The 22,207-nt window shown below is 34.0% G+C and overlaps 1 protein-coding gene across 1 annotated transcript in view; it reads left to right on the forward strand.

Moving 5' to 3' along the window:
• ADGRL3 (adhesion G protein-coupled receptor L3) overlaps nucleotides 1-22,207 on the forward strand; it is a 984,355-nt gene that overhangs the window by 858,041 nt on the left and 104,107 nt on the right. The window contains exons 18-19 of the mRNA XM_088836367.1: nucleotides 12,532-12,741; nucleotides 15,999-16,219. Of these exons, the coding sequence (XP_088692493.1) occupies nucleotides 12,532-12,741; nucleotides 15,999-16,219 (431 nt within the window). The remainder of the gene's footprint in view (nucleotides 1-12,531; nucleotides 12,742-15,998; nucleotides 16,220-22,207) is intronic.

The raw sequence follows: 22,207 nt of genomic DNA on the forward strand, positions 1-22,207 counted from the left end.
ATTTGTTGGCACATTGAGTGCAGCACTCTAACAGCATCATCTTTCAGGATTTGAAATAGCTCAGCCGGAATTCCATCACATCCACTAGCTTGTTTGTTGTGATGCTTCCTAAGGCCACTTCACTTCGGAATCCAGGATGTCTGGCTCTAGGTGAGTGATCACACCATCGTGGTTATCTGGGTCCTTAAGATCTTTTTTGTATAGTTCTTCTGTGTATTCTTGCCTCGTCTTCTTAATATCTTCTGCTTCTCTTAGGTCCATACCATTTCTGTCCTTTATTATGCCCATCTTTGCATGAAAAGTTTCCTTGGTATCTTTAATTTTCTTGAAGAGGTCTCTGCTGCTGCTAAGTCGCTTCAGTCGTGTCCGACTCCATGCAACCCCATAGACAGCAGCCCACCAGGCTCCCTGGTCCCTGGGATTCTCCAGGCAAGAACACTGGAGTGGGTTGCCATTTCCTTCTCCAATGCATGAAAGTGAAAAGTGAAATGAAGTCGCTCAGTCGTGTCTGATTCTTCCAGACCCCATGGACTGAAGAGGTCTCTAGTCTTGCCCATTTTATTATTTTCCTCTATTTCTTTACATTTATCACGGAGGAAGGCTTTGTTATTTCCCCTTGCTATTCTTTGGAACTTTGCATTCAGATGGGTATATATTTCCTTTTTCCTTTGCCTTTGGCTTCTCTTCTTTTTTCAGTTATTTGTAAGGCTTCCTCAGACCACCATTTTGCCTTTTTGCATTTCTATTTTTTGGGGGGATGTTCTTGATTGGCACCTCCTGTACAATGTCACAAATTTCCATCCATACTTCTCCAGGCACTGTATCAGATTAATCCCTGAATTTATTTGTCACTTCCACTGTATAATCATAAAGGATTTGATTTAGGTCATACCTGAATCATCTAGTGGTTTTACCTACTTTCTTCAATTTAAGTCTGAATTTGGCAATAAGGAGTTCATGATCTGAGCCACATCAGCTCCTGGTCTTGTTTTTGCTGAGTATATAGCTTCTCCATCTTCGGCTGCAAAATATAATCAATCTGATTTCAGAATTGAGCATCTGGTGACATCCATGTGTAGAGTTGTCTCTTGTGTTGTTGGAGGGGAGTGTTTGCTATGACCAGTGTCTTCGCTTGGCAAAACTCTTTTAGCCTTTGCCCTGCTTTATTTTGTACTCCAAGGCCAAATTTGCCTATTACTGTGGGTTTCTCTTGACTTCCTTCTTGTGCATTCCAGTCCTCTCTGATGAAAAGGACATGTTTTTCTTTGGCATTAGTTCTAGAAGGTCTTGTACATCTTCATAGAACCATTCAAGTTCAACTTCTTCGGAATAATGGTTAGGGCATAGACTTGGATTACTGTGATATTGAATGCTTGGCCTTGGAAACAAACAGAGATCATTCTGTCATTTTTGAGATTGCACCCAAGTACTACATTTTTAGACTCTTTTGTTGACTATGATGGCTACTCCATTTCTTCTAAGGGATTCTTGCCATCAGTAGTAGATATAAAGGTCATGTGAATTAATTTCACCCATTCTGGTCCATTTTAATTCACTGATTCCTAAAATGTCAACGTCCACTCTTGCCATCTCCTGTTTGACCACTTCCAATTTACCTTGATTCATGGATCTAACATTCCAGGTTCTTATGTAATAGTGTTCTTTATTACCTTGGACTTTATTTCCATCCCCAGTCATATCCATAGCTGGGAGTTGTTTTCACTTTGGGTTCCATTTCTTCATTCTTTCTTGAGTTATTTGTCCATTCTTCTCCAGTAACATATTCGGCACCTACCAACCTGGAGAGTTCATCTTTCAGTGTTCTATCTTTTTGCCTTTTCATACTGTCCATGGGGTTCTCAAGGCAAGATTACTGAAGTGGTTTGTCATTCTCTTCTCCAGTGGACCACGTTTTGTCAGAAATCTCCACCGTGATCCATCCATCTTGGGTGGGACAACATGGCAAGACTCCTAGTTTCATTGGGCTAGACCAGATTGTGATCATTGTGATCAGTTTGGTTAGTTTTCTGTGAATGTACTTTCATTCTGTCTGTCCTCTGATAAATAAGGATAAGAGGCTATGGTAGCTTCCTGATGGGAGAGACTGACTGTGGGGGAAGCTGGGTCTTGTTCTGATGGGTGGGGCTGTGCTCAGTAAATCTTTAATCCAATTTTCTTTTGATGGGCAGGACTGTATTCCCTCCCTGTTTTTTGTCCTGAACCCAAACTATGTTAGGAGTAATGAAGGTGATGGTGATCTCCTTCAAAATGACTTGTGCATGCACCTTTTTATTCAGTGTCCCTGACCATATAGCAGGTCACTGTGGACCCTTGCCTCCACCGGAGACTCCTGGACACTCACAAGTTAGTCTGGCTCAGTCTCTCGTGGGGACACTACTCCTTTCTACTGGTGCCTGGGGCACACAAGGTTTGTTGTGCCCTCCAAGAGTCTGTTTCCCCAGTCCTGTGGAGGTTTTGTGACCAAATCCAACTGGCTTCCAAAGTTAAATTTCTCAGTCCCTTTGCCAGATCTTCAGGTTGGGAAATTTGTTGTGGGTCCTAGAACTTTAACAGTGTAAGAGTTTCTTTGGTATAATTGTTCTACAATTGTGTTATTACTACTTAAAAGTTACAGTTAGTATTTAATACTAATTAGTAGTAGTGCTGCTGCTGCTGCTAAGTCACGTCAGTCGTGTCTGACTCTGTGTGACCGCATAGATGGAAGCCCACCAGGCTTCCCCATCCCTGGGATTCTCCAGGCAAGAACACTGGAGTGGGTTGCCATTTCCTTCTCCAATGTGTGAAAGTGAAAAGTGAAAGTGAATTCGCTCAGTCATGTCCGACCCTTAGCGACCCCACGGACTGCAGCCTACCAGGCTCCTCCATCCATGGGATTTTCTAGGGAACAGTACTGGAGTGGCTTGCCATTGCCTTCTCCGAGTAGTAGTGCTAATATTGTGAAAACCTATAATTATATTTTTAAATGCTTCTTTCTGTCCTCTGATACAGCAAAAATCTTTATATTTAAATTTTTAGGCTACATTATTACATGTTTTATAAAGGTGAGAATTAAATAAGTTAGTACAACAAAATAATTAAACAGATATACATATGTTTAATAAAATAACTATGACCTTTTTTTTTTTCTATTTGTAGTCTTTATCCTTTTTTTGATGGTGTTAAAACTGAATATGGTATATGGTAAAATTCACTCTAACCTGTGGTTTTCATCTTATCAAACCCAGATTACATTGATTCTTAATGTCAATACAATATGATTGTATCAAAATAAATATCTTCTCAACAAAACTTTTCAGCAAAGAATACTTAGGACTTTGCTTAATCACTTTGCTTAGTCGGTTTTTAGACTTGTGGGTTTTAGTTCCCAGTTCTCAAAAAATTCCCATTCACTTTATATGTACAGGCTTGTTTTGATAAACCAGATGTTTTACAATTTATTGCTTTGCATCTCTGAATTCACCACATAGTCTGTCCATGTCCAATATATTCATGATTTAAAACCATTTTCAAGCACATTGAATGTCAGCATAAGATAAAACACTATCAGAGATAATGGCTTTAAAGCACTTAAATTGTTGTGAAATTATGAAATAAAGATTTGAATCCAATAAAGTTTTAGTTTTAGTATAGAAATCATAAAGCCCTATTTAACAAAACTGCTCTTTTCTGGTGAGATTTTTTTTTTTTTTAAACAATCTTAAATCCCAAAAATAAGCAATATTTTTCTCTGTAATTTTTTTTTTTCTAACCTACACAGAAGTTCACACAACTCAGGTAGAATAAGATAGAGTATCTTTTACCAGATTCCCTATAGCTACTTCAGAGCTCATCAAACAGTTTTGGAAAAACATATAAATGTGTCATATTGTAATATTTTTCTCCATTGTCATCTGTCATATATATAAAATTTAGAGAAAGACATTTTTCTTGCTCCATACTTTGAAAATAGGATTTTATGAAAGTCAATATTATAGCATCTTGTCTATGGCCAGCCCCAGTAATAGTCATCCTGAAGGCACATGTCTCAAGGAGACTGTCTCCTTGCATTTCTAGAAAGTGAAAAGGCTCATTAAGTACTTCTACACACTTTGAGGAAACTGAAAAGTGACCAAATAATTTCATTATGAATCCTCATTATCATAAGTAAGCAAATCACATCCCTTTTAAGAAGCCTTTTCTACAAGGTGTACAGGACCTTAAGTCGGTAAGAGCTGTTCATTTTCTTTTGTAAAGAGTTTATAGGCTGAATGACATTTTCCAAAATTTACATTTGCAGTGTCTATCAAATATGCAGATAAGCAAAGTCTGTTTTATGTCTGGACAAGATATCAACAGTCTTTTGTGTCTTCTGAAGTTAATCAAAATCTTTATGAAAATCAAGAAGACAATTGAAACTTCATTTTTCAAATTGAAATATATAAGACCTAGGGAAAACATTATTTTGTTTCTGTGATTCAACACATCACTTTTTTGTCATTAGTAAGATCTGACAGAATCAGCTCTACACTATAAGGAAGCAAAACATTGGTTATCAAAATTTCCCCTTTTGTCTACCCTTAGGATATTTCAGTTGCAACCTCTGAATCTGGAAATGTACATCAGGAAAAATGCACCTTTACTCAGGTGCTCAGACAAATCAAGGGAACAAAGCATTAATGCATGTTTACTCTTTTGCAATATTCAAGCTTATTCCATCGTTAGTTTCAGCTGAACATTGGTGCCATTTGAGGGGAGATTGAAAAAAAATAGCTTTATATCTTACAAAAATTTTCCTGTCTCATCTTAGGTTTGTGAGATTCAGCTTCTATACATACATTCACACTTATGCCTAGTCACAAATTAATTTCAGCATTTTGTACAGTATGCTTTGTTTTTGTTACCTCTACAATCTAATTTCATGTATCTTTAATATAGCATAGTTGTTTAGCATTATTTTTCAGTATTGTCATGTTATTATATTATGGCTGTTCTCAGTTTCATCAGTGAACTCTTAGAAAACATTGTCCCAATACTTACAATGTTAAAAATTAATTTAGCACAGTCTTGATACAAAGTACAACAATTAATCCAAACATTTAAGTCAAAGAGGAATTGAGGATCAAAAGACACTAAAGTTGCATACTTAGTTTTCATCACTCAGAATGATTCAATAAGGTTTGACTCTATACTAGGAACTGCAAATCAGGGTTTCCAACATCAACAGTCAAGGGGAAGAACAGCAGGAATCTCTAAGGAAAGTGAATATTCAATGCCACAGACATTTGATATTAAAAAATAGTGTTGCCTCCGGCCTCTATTTTCTAAAGAGTTGTATGGATTTTGTATTTTTCTTTCAAACTGAACTTATCTCTGATCTCTGAAATAGTTTCATTGTCTAGGAGAACATTTTCCCAGGATACCGAATTTTATTGCTAAAACTAGGACATTCCTGAGCAAACCTGGATAGGTAGTCTCTCTGCCATTGTTGCTGTATCTGCCACATTACTAGTTAAATAATCTTGGGTAAATTACTTCTCCGTGATCCAGTTTCTTCATCTGTAAATTGGAAGTAAAAATAATATAATGTCATATTGTTTTATAGGACTAAGTGACTACCCTAATAAAATAAATTAGCACTTCTAGAAGAATCTGGTATTTTGAAAGTTGTGTGTCAGCTATCATTATCATTATTATCACCATCGTCATCATCACTGTCAGAAATGTTAAAGATGAAATTTTCTCTCTACCTCACTTCATTTCTCACCCTCACCCCAGTTCTCTGAAATCTTTTTCTTATTTACTGCTTGATTACATCATTTACTTAAAAATATTCTAATTGGCCAATAATTGTTTTTTTTAATCAACTGTACTTTTTAAAAACCTATATCCGCATTTAATTTTCAGCTACTGTATGTATCATTCTTAGCTTCCACATTTCCTACTATTTTTTTTTTCTGTTTCCTTCATTAATGTAGTTGTGAATCTGGCTCACCAAATGTGATGAAATTTTTTAAAAAAATTCAAATCAAGTAAATCTTACATAATTAGGCATACAATGCTGTGCTTCTAAAACCAAAGAGATATTCTGAATAAGTTCTGTTGACTCTGAAGACAGTTGGATATATATGTTTTTGTGTGCTCTTTCCTGCCACTGTTTCTCTCGGCAATTAAAGTCTAAAAATATTTGATTGATTTTTTTTTCAATTTGATATAAATTTGGAAATTACTGCTGAGTTATTTTGGTTAATTTACTATAAAAATTATAAGAAATGCAGCCATATCATTCTTTTTACTGTTACTCAACTTTGACCTTCACCCTATTCCACAAAGAAAATGTTTATATCCTCAAACCATTGAGCCCTTTATTTTGCCAAGTATTTTCGGGGTGACCTTTGTGTTTGATGATCTGTTAGAGCAATGCAAGAAACTTATTTCACAGAGTTCTTACCACATTTATCAGAAAAATAGGACTTTCATAACCACACTGGCTTCAGCAAAATTCTTGAGTCAGAACAATGCCTTATGCTGATGTGATACATTAATAACAAATCTAGTGTTCCTACAGTGGCAAAGAATAAAAAAATCAGACTCATTTTAGCTATATTGCAAGTACTTCAGAACAAGATATGTTTGAGAGGCAATTTAAAAACCATATTATTATACCTTAGCAAATCTGACTCAACATTAAAATAATACATTTTAATACAGAAAGTAAAACACATTCTTGAAAATTACTGGCCAACAGTTAATAATTATTATAGGGTAATTGTTTAAGCAGTGTCTGGAAAATTCAGCTTTCTAAAAATATATAAAAGAGAAAACAACCAGAGGGATTCAGAATTAATTCATACAGTTTGTGTCCCATCTGGAAACACTTATGAAGTTAAAACGAAAAGCATTTCAAAATCTATTTCTCCATCTTGTTTGCTGACTTACTTTTTGGAAAATAAAGTTGGAAATATCAAAATTTACATAAGGGTCTTAGTTGACTCAGATTGAGTTATTTTTATATCATGAGGCAAAAACCATATTTCCCTATTCCATGAATTTGGGCTTTGTTTCATTAAATATACCTATTGGTTTATTTAAGAGTTTTATATTGACAGAGTGAGTTTCACAAAGCATCATTGTTTAAGACATCTTTTTCCTTTGTTGAAGTACTTATTCCTTTTGTGGTATTTGAATTACTCAGTAATCCAACAGTGATAGCACAAAGCAGATTCATTGAGATGCAGATAAAAGGGAAATCAGAAACTTTCTGTAGCCTTTACAAAATATCTGCATTTCATATGTGAATATAAACTTCATAAAAAGCCAGAGAAACAAGTGTTATTTTCATAAAAATTTCTTTCTAAAATTGAAGAGTCAATGAATTTCCTGGAAGTATATTCTGATGAATCATTCTGCTTGTAAGATTTTCTCTCATAGTTCTCCATCATCTTTAAGAGGTTAACTGCCTTGAAATTTTTTTATTCTTTTGTTTATTTTTATTTTTTGTGAATTTTCCAAATGTTTATATTAACAAATAGTTTATGGTACACACTCTGGAAAAATATGTATAGAGGTGAAATTAAGTACCTTTGGGCTTTCTTATTTAAACATCATAAACATAATTGTATAGCAATGAAGGGCTTCCCAAGTGGTCCTAGTGGTAAAGAACCCATCTGCCAATTCAGGAGACTTAAGAGATGCAGGTTCAATCCTGACCTGGGAGGATCCCTTGGAGAAGGGTATGGCAACCCACTCCAGTATTCTTGCTTACAGAATCCCATGGACTGAGGAGCCTGGCAGGCTACAGTCCATAGGGTCACAAAGAGTTGGACACAACTGAGGCAACATATAGCAATAAAGCATATAGCAATAAACATATAGCAATAAAAGTTGAATTCAGATTCTAAAGTTAAAATCTGTCTCCTCATATGCTATGGACATATTTTGTTCTTTATTTATAATAACCCAAATATTATTAATAATATAATGTAAACTGACAATGTTAAAGAAGAAATTAGGTAATTCATTCATTGGTTGCAATGTTTGATATCCTTAGGCAAAAAAACATTAACATTTGTTCTTGTTACAGTTATTATTTTTCTGTTTTACCCTGTATTATTCATATAGACTTTTGACTTTTAAATGAAGGTTGCTGTCAAGCATGAAAAAATTTAAGAATATTTTTAGATTAACCAAGAACAAAGAAATATTGACTTCCTTACTTTCACATATATTATCTTACTTACCACACAATAACCTGAATCCTCTGTTATTTTATCTCTCTATATATGAGATTTTGATACTGTAAAGGATAGGTAGTTGTTCAAGATAACAGTAGCAAAATTAGAGTGACAAGATTAAATCTGCATCTTTCGACTCTCAGATTTACTCTGTAGTCTTTTTATTTCCATGCAGAGTTTTGCCTTACTTGTCATAATTGACACCTTGACATATCAACATATTTTAAGATACTGTGGCTTAACAGCCTCCTCATTCTCCAGCTCTACTTTTTTTTTCTTACCATCTTACTCAAGATTTTAGAGCAGGTGATTTATGAACCAAAGTGGGAGTTCCCTGCTGGCCCAATGGTTAAGACTCTGCTTCCACTGCAGGGGCAGGGATTCAATCCTTGGCCAGGGAACTAAGATCGCACATTCCTGCATGTCACATGCCATGTGGTGTGGCCAAAAAAAGTCCCAAAGATTGGGCAGCATGATACAACTTTTAGTTTATAATCTAAGGCCATTTCAGAAGAGAGGGGTAATTAGAGATTCATTTATTCAGTTCACATATTAATGGTGCATTTACTCTAGGATGCAACTTTATAGGACCTGAGGATACATTGGGGATCAGAAGAGATAAAACAACTTATTCTCTTGGAGTACAATTTCTGGTAGAGGCCACAGATGATAAACAAATACTAATAAAGTATCTAATATAGGTAAATGTTAAGGGGAATAATAATCCTGGAAAAGTAATAGAGTTAATTGGGTAAATGATGTTTGCAATTTTAGATGGGATGATTCAAAAAAGCTCTGTGAGAAGGTGACATTTGAATGAAGTAGTGAAGGAAGGTAGTGGATTAAGTCACACAGCTATCTTTTGGAAGAGCATTCCAGACCAAGAGATCATCAAGTACAAAGTTTGTGAGGTTGGAATGTGCTGGACATATTCATGGGCCAGAGGAGGCCAACTGGGTTTAGAAAACTGAACGAAGGGAAGAATAGAAAATGTTTCCACAGAAGCGCAGACTTCTGGGACCTTGCAGATCTTTGTAAAGACTTTGGTTTTTACTTTTATTGACGTAGGAGACATTGGATGCTTCCATCAGTGAGTCAGATAATAAGACTCACTGATGGAAGCATCCAATGTCTCTATCTTGTTGAATAGAGAGGAAAGAGCAATAGATGAGGGTCAAAGTAGGGAATTCATTTAGGAGGCTGTTAAAAAAAATCAGGTGGTTCTAACCAGTGTGGTACAATTGAGATGACTGGTAGCTGTCAGATAGAAGACAGGATCTACAAGATTTCTTGATGGATTAATAGTAATTTGTGTGAGTGTGTGTGTAAAAGGAATCGATATGATTCTTAAGTTTTTGGCCAGAACACTTCAAAGAATGATGTGTTGCTATTTACTGAAATGAGCAAAGCAGAGGGAAATGTAAATTTGGGAGTGACAGTGGAGGGAGAAACAGGATAAAGGACTCAGTTTTGAACATAATGTTTGATATTGATCCTTCTTAAATTCCAATGGAGATTAAATGGAAGCTAAAGCTATACTTATATAAGAGGGTCCAACTCCTAGGACATTTGGTCTAAATGGTGTAGGGTTATAAACACTCAAAAACAAATATTAAGCATTTTTTATGTATCATATCCAGTACTGAGTGCTGGAATATAATAATAATGTATAAGCTTAAAAAGACCTCAAGTCACATAATGATATGTAGTTCATGTCAAAGGTGATTTGAGTTATATAGTGTTCACAAACCTGAAACCTTGGAAATAAGAATACTTGATCTGTAATAGCATTCTTAAAGCTATACTAGGAGTTTTAGTCAATTGACCATCCTCTTGAAGAAGGGTTGGTTTTTATCATGGTTTGGTCTCCTGAAATTTCTGTTATGACAGACTATTATAAAGAACGCTAAACTCACAGATCTTGTTCACATTTAATGCCTGTTGTTCTTTCTCTTTCATCATACTGATAAAATTCAAATGGTGAGTTGCATTCTATCACAGTATGGTATATATAAGGTTGTTGATGTTTATGTTTTCTGAGCTAGACAGTATTACCTGAAAGATGATTATTAATTAATTGCTAAATGCTTTTGTTCTTCATTTCAGTGTTTTGTACTTTTTGTATTGTTGTTTTGACATTTGGTATTCTTCTCTTAATAACTCTGCATGAGGTTTTTGAAAGACCTGTGACGGCACTGATTATAGTATATATACGTTTCTAATAATGCAACTACCCAGGAAAGGCAGAAGTTATTTGGTTTCTTTTTTCTCTTTTTTTTTAGTTTTATAGGTCTTTAGGATACATTTGAGAATGTATTATATCTGCCATTATGGAAGACTGCTGTGCTGAACATTGGTGCTTGATATTCAATTACAGCATCTTTCCTTTAAGTCAAAGAAGAGAGCAAATAGCCCTCTGTTCAGGGAACCTGTAGCACTAACCACTCTCCAACAGTAACAGTAATTTAAGCTGTCAGAGACCAACACTAGTCTGTGTCCCCTGGAGAAAAAAGCAGTTAAAGCAAAATTTCATGTGGTTTTCTTTCATGATTTGAGCTCCTTCTGAGAAATACATCTAGAGTTATGCAGGAATATATCAAAACTGTTTCATTGACAGTGTCCTAGCAGAGTTCTTTATCAGATAACAACTGTGAAGTTGTATCTGGCAGTATGTGAAGTGCTGTGATTCAGGTTGCAGCATAGTGGCTCACTTGTAAGGAGAATTTCCACATTCAGAATAATCTTTGTATGAAGTTTCCATAAAACATAAAAGGACAAAGTCTGGATAAAATAAAAAATAAAAAAAACTGTATATATTTTATATATATATATTTCTAAGGTGAGCTAACAATGTGGGAGACAATGAAATGTGAATAGTAACTCCATCCTAAAACAAAAATCAATGTTAATTATCTCTACAGTTGAAAAGATGTCAATTAGAAACACATCTCTTTGTTTTCAACTAAAAAATTTCCTATGCACATGTTATTCTTTTTTCTACTTATGCATAGATCCATAAAAATTAATGTAATTGAATTGTGTCTTTTAAAATTTTACATAAATGGAATCACACTGTATAGGTGCTTTTTCTACTTGCATTTGTTTAAAGTCTAATATTAGATTTTTGAGAAGTATTCATGTTTGGGACTGTGCCTCTAGAACACTAATTTTCTACTCCTCTTTTGAATATCATTCCCTAAGTATCAACCAATATTTATTTATTCCCCTTTTGATGGAAGTTAGGTCTTTAAGACTTTTCAAGAAACCTAGAAAGAAAAGAGGAATTGACAGATAATTTCTCAAGTCTGCTCCAGCATGTTGGCACATCAATGTGTTGGGTTACTGTAAATTCTAAAGCTTCACAGAAGTGGTTTTGGATGGAGGCAAACTATCATGGAGTAGAAATAGAGGTTTGAATCTTAGAACAAAGACACAAATGAGATGGTGGAAAAATCAAGAAACAATCAGGTGTGGAACTCACAGATCTATAACAGTGCCACCAAATGCAGTTTCAGTGTGGAAGGTTTCATGAGCATATTTCTTTTTCATAATTCTACTATCTGTTATGGGCTTCTTGTATAGTAATTTTGAATGCTTATTTTCTATCTGTATGTAACACGTTCTATTCTTGCAAAACCTTACAGGGATCAAAATTCTTGGTCTCTTTAAGCCCTTCAGTATGAATATAAATCCAATTACTATCCTTTTTCTTTTAGATCTTCTACTAAATAAATGGTATACATATATGACTGTCCTTCAGAATTAACTGGGGATCTTTATAAAATCACATACTTTTATGAACTCAACCTTGGAAATTCTGATAAAGGATTTATAGAACAAATAACTTGTAATTTTTATTTAAAAAACAATAATAATTCAAAGAACATTTCAATTGAGATACCACTTCCCTAACTGTATAACAATTTTTAAAGAAAATATTCCTAGCAAGAGTTGTTTAAAAAAAAGTTGTAAAAAGTAACATGGTATAGAAAAATCAAAAGCTTTACCTTGAAATCTTTGGCCAGAACTAAGTTGTTTTGCTTCAACTATTTATATGCTGAAAAGGAACATATCTAAGAAAGGTGTGAACACTACTGACAGACTGATTTACACCTCAGAGTAAAGATAAAATGCTTTACCTATGGACTAGGAAAAAATAAATAAAGTCATCTTACCCATTGTTTGTGTGGAGTATTTTTAGTACATTTTAAATATCATGTTTCATGAATCCAGGCCGTTATAAAACTTTGTAATTGGTTATGTATAATTGGAACTTATGTATTTTCTGTCATGTTTCCAGCATAGTGATGCTGTCCATGACCTTCTTCTGGATGTGATCACCTGGGTTGGAATTTTGCTGTCCCTTGTGTGCCTCCTGATTTGCATCTTCACATTTTGCTTTTTCCGTGGGCTCCAGAGTGACCGTAACACCATCCATAAGAACCTCTGCATCAGCCTTTTTGTAGCAGAACTGCTCTTCTTGATTGGGATCAACAGAACAGATCAACCAGTAAGCAACTTATGTTGTTATTAGAAAACAATTTCTCCACTTGTAGCTTCCCAATACTCAAAATATTCTTGTTTGAAAGTGTCATCTCTTCCAGGTTGTCTTAGTTACTAATTTTCATATCTTATTCATTTTTCCCTTTTTCATGTCAATTGTCATAAAGAAGTAGTGAATATATGGATGTATGAATGTACCTTTCTTAAGAAAGTCTGTTAATAAATTTGCCTTTCTAAAGAACCATGTTTCTTTATTAGTCTTTATTTTTTAATCACAGAGCTGAATATTGAGGACAGCTAAGTCATTTAGGGAATAGAGGAGTATTTCTAACATGAATTTGTTGTTCTTTCATAACAAACGTTTTAAAGACAACGGAAGTTATGTTGAAAATTGCATCTCTAACGTAACATTTCTAATTGACTTATTTTGGAAAATAGTTCAAATTGTATATTGTTTTTATAATTTATATACTCATCCCAAATTTTGTTTTACACTTTTTATTTTTTCAAGTTCTGTTTATATTTTAAATGCTAACTTCATACTTTATTACTAATGACATTTAGCCATATCAAGAAAGGAAGGGAAGGAGGGAGAGAAGGGAGGAAGGAAGGGAGGAAAAGAAATAAAAGAGGATAACAAGGGATAGTACCAGCCAACTGTTCTTGATGAAAACCAAACAGAAAATATAATCAACAGATAATATCTAATATATTAAACAAACTTTATGCCCACTTGTAACTTTTGTGAGGCCCTTTCTATGTCTTTGAGATTCATGAAAATAGCACATTTGTTCTCATGACTAAAACTACAAATGAAAACTTTCCCTGTTAAAAGACTTGTAGGCATAATAAATAATTCATTCACTTAATGCTGTTCTCTGGTATGAGTCCATATGTGTAGTCTTTACAATGAAAAAGCAGTTGAATTCATGTTTGTGATTATACATTCATGATTAATTAAAGGGTGCAATTACAATGATTATACTTTTAATTGGTTATCATATACAAATGTGACAGTTTTTCCTATAAATGCATATAGATGAATAAGCAATCAAAGTGCACATTTTTTTCTCCAAAAACTAGTCTCTGATAACAAAAGTTAATAGTTGAAGCCCTAACTCTAAAAATCAAGAAACTGTGATATTTCCCAAGAAGAAATCATTTCATTCTCTTTTTTAACCTGCAATTCAACTGCTCTTTGATTTTTCTTTTCATTTAGAAACCTTATTTTTGCTTCCTGATGATACATATGGTATGATAAACTTCTCCAAATTTTGCAGACTGCACAAAACTAATTTCTGACAGTAAATGATTGACATGAAACTTGGATAGGTGCAGCTCAGCCCAGCTGTCTTTACTCTTGTTGCTGGATATGTGTCCTCTTCCTGCATCTTATATGGCAGTTAGGCTTTGCTTTCTATCTCTGTGGGCCTCCCTAGTGGCTTAGACATTAAGGAATCTACCGGCAATGCTGGGGACCTGGGCTCAATTCCTGGGTTGGAAGATCATCTGGAGAAAAGAATGGCAACCCACTCCAGTATTCTTGCCTGGAAAATCCCATGGACAGAGGAGCCTGGTGGGCTTCTAAAGTCCATGGGGCTGCAAAGTGTAAGACACGACTGAGTGACTTTCACTTCCCTTTTCTCTCTCTAGCTCCTTTGGTGCCTGACTTCCTTATCACCTCTTCAGCATCATCTCTCTAACCCAAGGATATAGACCTGCCTTTTGCCTCATTTCTCAAGGATCATACTCATAATTGAATCCATACTAATCAGGTCATTTGTATAAATTTGTTGCCTTGTTTTTATAGGAACCACAGATTTTACTTAGGACTCATATAAAACAAAGACTTCCCCTCCAGAAGAGTGAGAACTTCAGGAACTGGCATAAGAAAATTAATATATGATCAGCTGAAACTTGTAGTACCTTAGAAAATATCACAGAGTAAGGGCCAGCTGCCTTTTTTGACCAAGCTTGTGTATACCAGCATTTAGTAAAATAACACAAAAAAATAAGAAAATGAAAGCACTTATGGAACAGTTTATTTTTACCAGATCTACTTTTACATCTTTGCAGTACAAACTTCACAATTTAGCTTAAATCCTTTCTGAAACAAGGCAAGGAAGAAATAAACAATTAATAATAAGTAATAATCTTCAGAAGTATTTTAATTATTATATTTTTATTTTGAGCTGTTTTTCTCCTTGATTTTAGTGTTTCTCCTTCATTTACATTGAATAATTTAGTATGTTAATAAATACAGGATTATTTATACGGGACCAAGAAAAAAATTTGTGAGATCTATTTTAAAACCTTTAGACTAATCTCCAGTATAATTACCAATAGGATCTTCTTAGAACATTTTCTTATATGTTATACTTTTTCCTTATTATAATGCTGTGCTTTCATCAATATATATTATTAATAAAATGTTAAATATGGCAAATAGATGAATAAACAGTGCAAACAGTGACAGACTTTATTTTTGGGGGCTCCAAAATCACTGCAGATGGTGACTGCAGTTATGAAATTAAAAGATGCTTGCTCCTTGGAATAAAGTTATGACCAACCTAGATAGCATATTAAAAAGCAGAGACATTACTTTGCCAACAAAAGTCTGTCTAGTCAAAGCTATGGTTTTTCCAGTAGTCATGTATGGATGGATATGAGAGTTGGACTACAAAGAAGGCTGAGCGCCGAAGAAATGATGCTTTTGAACTGTGGTTTTGGAGAGGACTCTTGAGAATCCCTTGGACTTCAGGGAGATCCAGCCAGTCCATCCTAAAGGAAATCAGCCCTGAATATTCATTGGAAAGACTGATGCTGAAGCTGAGCCCCAATTACTTTGGCCACCTGATGTGAAAAAGTGGCTCTTTGAAAAGATCCTGATGTCGGGAAAGATTGAAGGCAAGAGGAGAAGGGGACAACAGAGGATGAGATGGTTAGATGACATCACCGACTCAATGGACATGAGTTTGAGTAAATTCCGTGAGTTGGTGATGGTCAGGGAGGCCTGGCATGTTGCTGTCCATGGAGTCGCAAAGAGTCAGACACGACCGAGTGACTGAACTGTACTGAACTGGTGACTTTTGAATATAAGTTATATTTGATTAGGTTTTAATATATGAATTTTAAGAATCTAGTCTCAATTCTTTTGCAGACCTATTTTATGACTGTTGTCTTGATAAATATTTATTTTAACTTTATGGCAATTGGAATTTCATTTGATAGTTGTCTGACTGACTCATGTGTTCCTTTCCCTAGATTGCCTGTGCAGTTTTTGCTGCCCTATTACATTTCTTCTTCTTGGCTGCCTTCACCTGGATGTTCCTAGAGGGAGTGCAGCTCTATATCATGCTGGTGGAGGTTTTTGAGAGTGAACATTCACGAAAGAAATACTTCTACCTGGTTGGCTATGGGATGCCTGCCCTCATTGTGGCTGTGTCAGCTGCTGTAGACTATAGGAGTTATGGAACTGACAAAGTGTGAGTTGATGTTTTCTTTCCTTTTTTCCCTCTTTTTAAATCTAGTTGAAATTGAAACTTAGAATTTTCTCAGAAGCTAAGATCTTTATATCACCTTACAGCAATAAATGACAGAACTATAGAAGCAAATGAGGATAATTCAATTCATGGGTTGTACTTTTGTTATGATGTAAAAAGAGATAATATTCCGAGATTCCACATCTACATCACAAACTTGAGTAATTGTAAAGGAACAATACTTTTAATATCTTTCAGAGCATTGAGACTTTTGTCAAATCAAGAATTAGCTATGTTAAAGTTGTGTATTCAGAGGAGAGTGTAGTCTCTGACATTAAAACTTTGTCTCCTTCCTGACATATCAGTTCTAATCACTAGAAAGTAACTCATACCATTAATAGAAAGGTAGACTTTATAGGATCAGGAGCAACTTGTGGTTTTCCTTTTTTTCCTGGGTAGCTACTGGGGTCTAGTGATGACCTTTATTTTCAACATACCTTCAAATTGGCTAGACATATCCATAGAGATGTTAAGCATACTTATGGAAAGAAATTCAGTGAAAAATATTCCTGTAATTCACATCATAATAATAGCTGGGATCCTGAGAATTAATTAGTTTCTATAGAAGAAAGTTTAGAAAGAAGAACAAGATAGATCTCTGATGAATGCTCACATTTAAGACATAGATTGAGGAAGGACAATAAAAATAGAGAAGGAAAAGTGAAAGAACTTTGAACTATGGAGAAAGTGAGAAAAAAGTTTCAAGGTGGTGCTTTTTGTCCAAGATCATGCAAGTAGGGTAAGCATGGAGGAAAAATTATTTGTCCTATTTTGATAAAGTGCTATAAACAGAAGCCAAATTGGAAGATGTGAAGAGATAAGTTAGTGTCAATAAAGTAGAGTCTTCATGTATTATCTACAGCTTGGAAACATTTGATTGAGAAATAGTACAAATATTAATTTATGATAGCAGTGATGAAGAATTTTTAAAAGTGAAGCTGCAAGAACGTCTAGGGTGTGAAGAATCAAGTTGGAAAGAGGAGATTAGTAGAGAGAAAGTATCTTATGCCTCATTTGTATTCAACATATATAGGCTGAATGAAAAGGAAAGGTCCTAGGGGGATAGAAACGCAAAGATTAGACATAAGATGAGAAAAACCTTGATTCAGTACTGAAAGTGGCCTTAGAATTCACCTAGTCCAAGGCATTAATTTTACAGATGAAAAAATCAGGAACCAGGTAAATTGCCTTGCCCATGATGATAGAGGTAGACGGTGGCAGAAATGTAATGAAATAAGTCAGGTTTATTTCCACTAAAACTAGGGATGTTTTTGAAATAGTCAGATGACCCCTGTCTTCTGAGTTGTGAGGAAAATAACAGATAAGATAAATTTGGAAGTGGAGGAATTTTTCCATCAAGTAGGAGATGCTGATCTTTGCTGAATGAATAGGTGAGGTCATGTTGAAAAGACAGGAGATTTGAAAAGCTTTGAAATGAGCACTATGGAAAATGTGTTAAGGAGCCAATTAGATATTAATAAAAAGATTTCCAAGCAATAGTGAAGGCTCAGATGAGGTTAGATAACATCAATTTATACAGAAGTTAATAAGCCAAATTTCATGACTTACCACCAGCAGTCAGCAGCTTGAATATGCTAGCAATAAAGCAGTTCATTTCCCAGAAGAGAAGATTCAGGAGGGAATGACAAGAGGACTCCACAGTTACAAGGAGCATAGTTAAAATAGAATATGCTTTGGTGTAGAAGCACCAACAGGGTATTTAAAAGACCATATCACTTCTGTTGCATTTTTTATTGAGAACAGTGACAGGCTACATAAAACTATTTGCCTAATATTGCTAGTAGTAATTATTTTTTAATCTAAACCTTGTGAATTGTAGTCAAATCTAAGGTCATTTTGTGTGTCTTGGTGGCAATCATGGACCAGATTAGGATTAAATGAAAATATTGCTTATATTTTGCTGTAAAGACATTTAGGATAGGGAGATTAGATAGACGATAGAATTTAATTTAAAATCTTTTATTGATATAATTTACATGCCATAAAGTTCACTCTTTAAAGAATATGCTTCCATTGTTTTTACTATATTTAGTATTAGGCATCCATCACCACTATCTAATTTTAGAATATTCTGTCCTTTCTAAAAGAAACCCATTCTCAGACACTGCCCTTAAATCATAGGATTTTATGTTTTAATTATTGTGTTTCCCCTCTAATATATTAAATTGACTGACGTAGTTATTTGTGACCTTAACACTTCAAATATTGTCCTTATGTAGGTTCAATTTTGCTCTCTTGCAGTTTGACTTACTTTTATTTTTGTTCTGTGTTTATTTTCTGTTTAAATATCTGCAAATTTTCCTATAAACTGACAACTTGTTTGCTTTATGTTTTAGTCTTTTATTTTGAAAGAGATATCATTTTCTGGATAGCAAGAATCTATCTTTTCTTAGAATCAATACTATATATTCTCTTGTGACTTTGTTAAAGCCTTGGCTATCATTGCTTTAATTTCCTGCACCACACCTGGAAGCTCTCATTTACTGACATTATTACTTTGTAAGAATAGAGGCTAATTTATTTCCCGGGCACTGATTTGAAGCAAGCCTAATGATAATTCAGTTTCACCGTTATGATTTTTCCCAAAACAAGGAGAAGCAAAACAGATACAGATAAAATAAAGGATAAATGAAAGAAGTATAGAAAAGGATAGGGAAAATTTCACTAAAACTCTATCACAGGTGGGCATAGAGCAGTTAGTGTATCGTTTTTATATGTTCAATAAATTGTCCAGAGAGAGACCTTCAAAATACATGGAAAAAAAGTTTGACTTTTCCCTTTGGGACTTCATCCAACCCAGTGTCTATAGAGTTCTGTTTTGCTCATTGAGGAAGCACTTGTTGAAAAAGAAATGTTTTTCAGTCATTTATATGTACTTGATAAGCTGAAACGAACAGACCATGTTTTCGTAGGGAGTTTAATCAAGATATCGTTTAAAAATATATATAAGCAAAGAATTTTTATACAACTAGAAGAATTTCTGTATATAGAATTATGTATCTTATTGCTTACTATTAAATTTGTCTTTGTTGTCTGATTTCTGTTACTATTGCTTATTTCTTTTACTAATGGCATTTCCTTCTTCCTGCTCATCATACTTAAGTGTTTATTTGGGGTTTTTTCGCCACTGTTACCTCCTTATGTGCTACATTGATATTTTTAATATAAATATGTAAGTCCACAGTCATAATAAACATCAATTAGCCAGAATTCAATGACATATTGTCACATATTTTTTGTAAATTATCATTAAACTTGATATAGTAAAATTTTTGTCTTAGAAGTCTATTTAATTTATTTTTGAAATTTTATTATCATGCATTTTTACTTGTTAGCCTCAACTGCTTGATTACATCTAGAATAAAACCATTGAATATATATTACAATATTCCAAATAACAGGCTTCTCTTTCTTTTTTTCTCACTTTAGTGTTCTTAATGTATTTTATTATAGTAGCAATGAGGTTTTATTTCTGAAACCTTTAATAATAATAGCTTACATTTCAAAAAAGTACAGAATCATATTAACGATAGGAGATAAAATTAGAGACAAAATTGGTTTTTTAGGTTAAATAAATGTTATTTTAATATAGATAGAGGTAGCTATCATATTCCATCTGGCTGATGGATTATGATGTTTTTTTCTATGAAAGTTATTAGAATTGTTGAATTGATTATTATGTACAAAACACATACTGACACACAATGCATACATAATTTGATTTTGAGAAGTTGCTTAGATTGCCATCAATTTGCAAAGTTTATAAGAGAATCTCATTATTTCATGATAGTGTTTAATGAAATCTTTTAATCTGTGTTGACATTATTCTGGAGACAATTTACTTAGAATTACATTTAGTCTCAATTTTAAGATACTTAAAAAATAAAATTAAAATTTCAATACAATTGTTAAAAAAAAAAAAAAAAAACACCTCAGCTAGTGGACCACAGGTCTAAGTTGTACTAACTATGGGATTTTTTCCATTTTCTCTCTTCTTTTATATCTTCCTTTTGTCTCTCTTATACTGTTATTTGGGGCTTCCCCGGTAGCTCAACAGTAAAGAATCCACCTGCAATGCAGGAGATGCGGGAGTCCGGTTTGATCCCTGGTTCAGGTTCCCTGGCGGAAGGCATGGCAACCCATTCCATCATTCTTGCCTGGAGAATCCATGGACAGAGAAGCCTGGCGGGCTATAGTCCATAGCATCACACAGTGTCAGACATGAGTAAAGCGACTTAGCCTGCAGGCATGCCTGCATACTATTATTTATATAGATATTCAGTGAAGCCATTGGGTATGATTCTGTCAAAAGATAAAAAGTCTGGCATTGACTTAATAATTCAGACAGAACTGGTGTGGAAATTCTGTGATAAAAAATTTGATTTTATGACCTGAAACTAATCAGTTCCTGTAAACTTTATTTACCTCAGTATTACCTCCCCAAATATAAACTGTTTGAACAGTTAATTTTTATTCAAAGGAAAAAATGCATTTATATTTTATAGCACTTTCCTTGAAATCTAAGTTTAGGGCAGTAAAAGCAGTGGTTAAAGTGATGGGTAGATTGAAAAAGGGCTGGAAGGAAATAGGTTCCAATAGGAGGAGAAGGGAGAGTGCTGGGAAGTAGTAAACCACAGAGAATAGCCCAGGAATTAAAGTGTGAGTTCAAAAATTGGTAAGAGGTTTCTGAAAGACGTTGATTAGGTCATGAACATTTATAATGGACCAGAACATCCTTGAGTTCTTGAAGCATAACTGAGCTCTTAAAGATAATTGAAATCAATTTTATGATCTGAAAATTATTATAAATCATCTATTAAGTCTTAGATCTGTCTTCCTAGCGAGCTTAACAACAGCTCTAAAAAACGTAGTCTCTCCTCTGTTAGTTAAAATCCCCTTCCAGTTTCTTTATTTCAGCTTCATTCTCCAACCTGCATAATCATTTGAATAGAAAATTGATTATTGATTTTTAAAATACTGGATTATATTATCATTCAAGAAGGAAGCTAGCCAAGGAACATTATGCCTGATAGTATCTGAAAGTTATATGCATAGGTTTATTCAATACATTTACAATGTCTAAGCACTTCATCTTACTCATAGAACATTATATATTAATCTGAAATATTTCTCTAATCATCTTATTATATGTAAAATATTCCTACTTGTAATATTACAGTAACATAAAGCATTTACCTTATTGAATATGATGTTAACAGGCATGTTTGACTTTAAGTTAGCTGGGGGAAATAATATAGATAATGAAGAAGTATTTATCATCGACATATATCAAGCTAATCATTCAATATGTGTGTGAGGAGTGCTCTGTATGTTATATGTTATTTTGTTAAAGTCAAGAGCATGTTTTATGTATGAGTTAGAGACTGAGGGTTTATTATATCATCATTTCATCACCCAGGAACCTGCATTGAGCATGAGATTATCACTGTATGCAGTATATAAGAATTTAGGATTCAGCATATTTTTTTTTCTTTAAAGATTTAGCTGTATCACAGAACATAGAAAATGTGACTGATGTCAAATGTAGGCCTTAACTTCTTACTGGAACCAAAGAAGTACAATATCTTATCAAGAGATCACTTTATAATTGCAAAGATCTAATATTTTTACTTGGGCAATCTGTGACTTACGTGCAACATATACATTTCTCATCTAATCATTTAGAATTTATAATTGTCAACAAAACTTAGATTTTATTATTTTATATCTTGTGTATTTATTCTATTTGAGAAACACTAGGTTAAGGGACTTTGGAGTCAGGTAGACTAGAATCAAATTCAGGCTCAACTAATTATGAGTGAGGTAGCTGTGAGCAAGTCAGTTTCACTTTCTAATTTGTAATATGAGGGTTATTATATAAGTACCTTGTGAAACTATTGCAATATTTGA

This window comes from Moschus berezovskii, chromosome 5 (genome assembly GCF_049115385.1).
Source record: "Moschus berezovskii isolate FMDL1 chromosome 5, NW_MosBer_1.0, whole genome shotgun sequence".
In the NCBI taxonomy this organism is placed as follows: Eukaryota; Metazoa; Chordata; class Mammalia; order Artiodactyla; family Moschidae; genus Moschus; species Moschus berezovskii.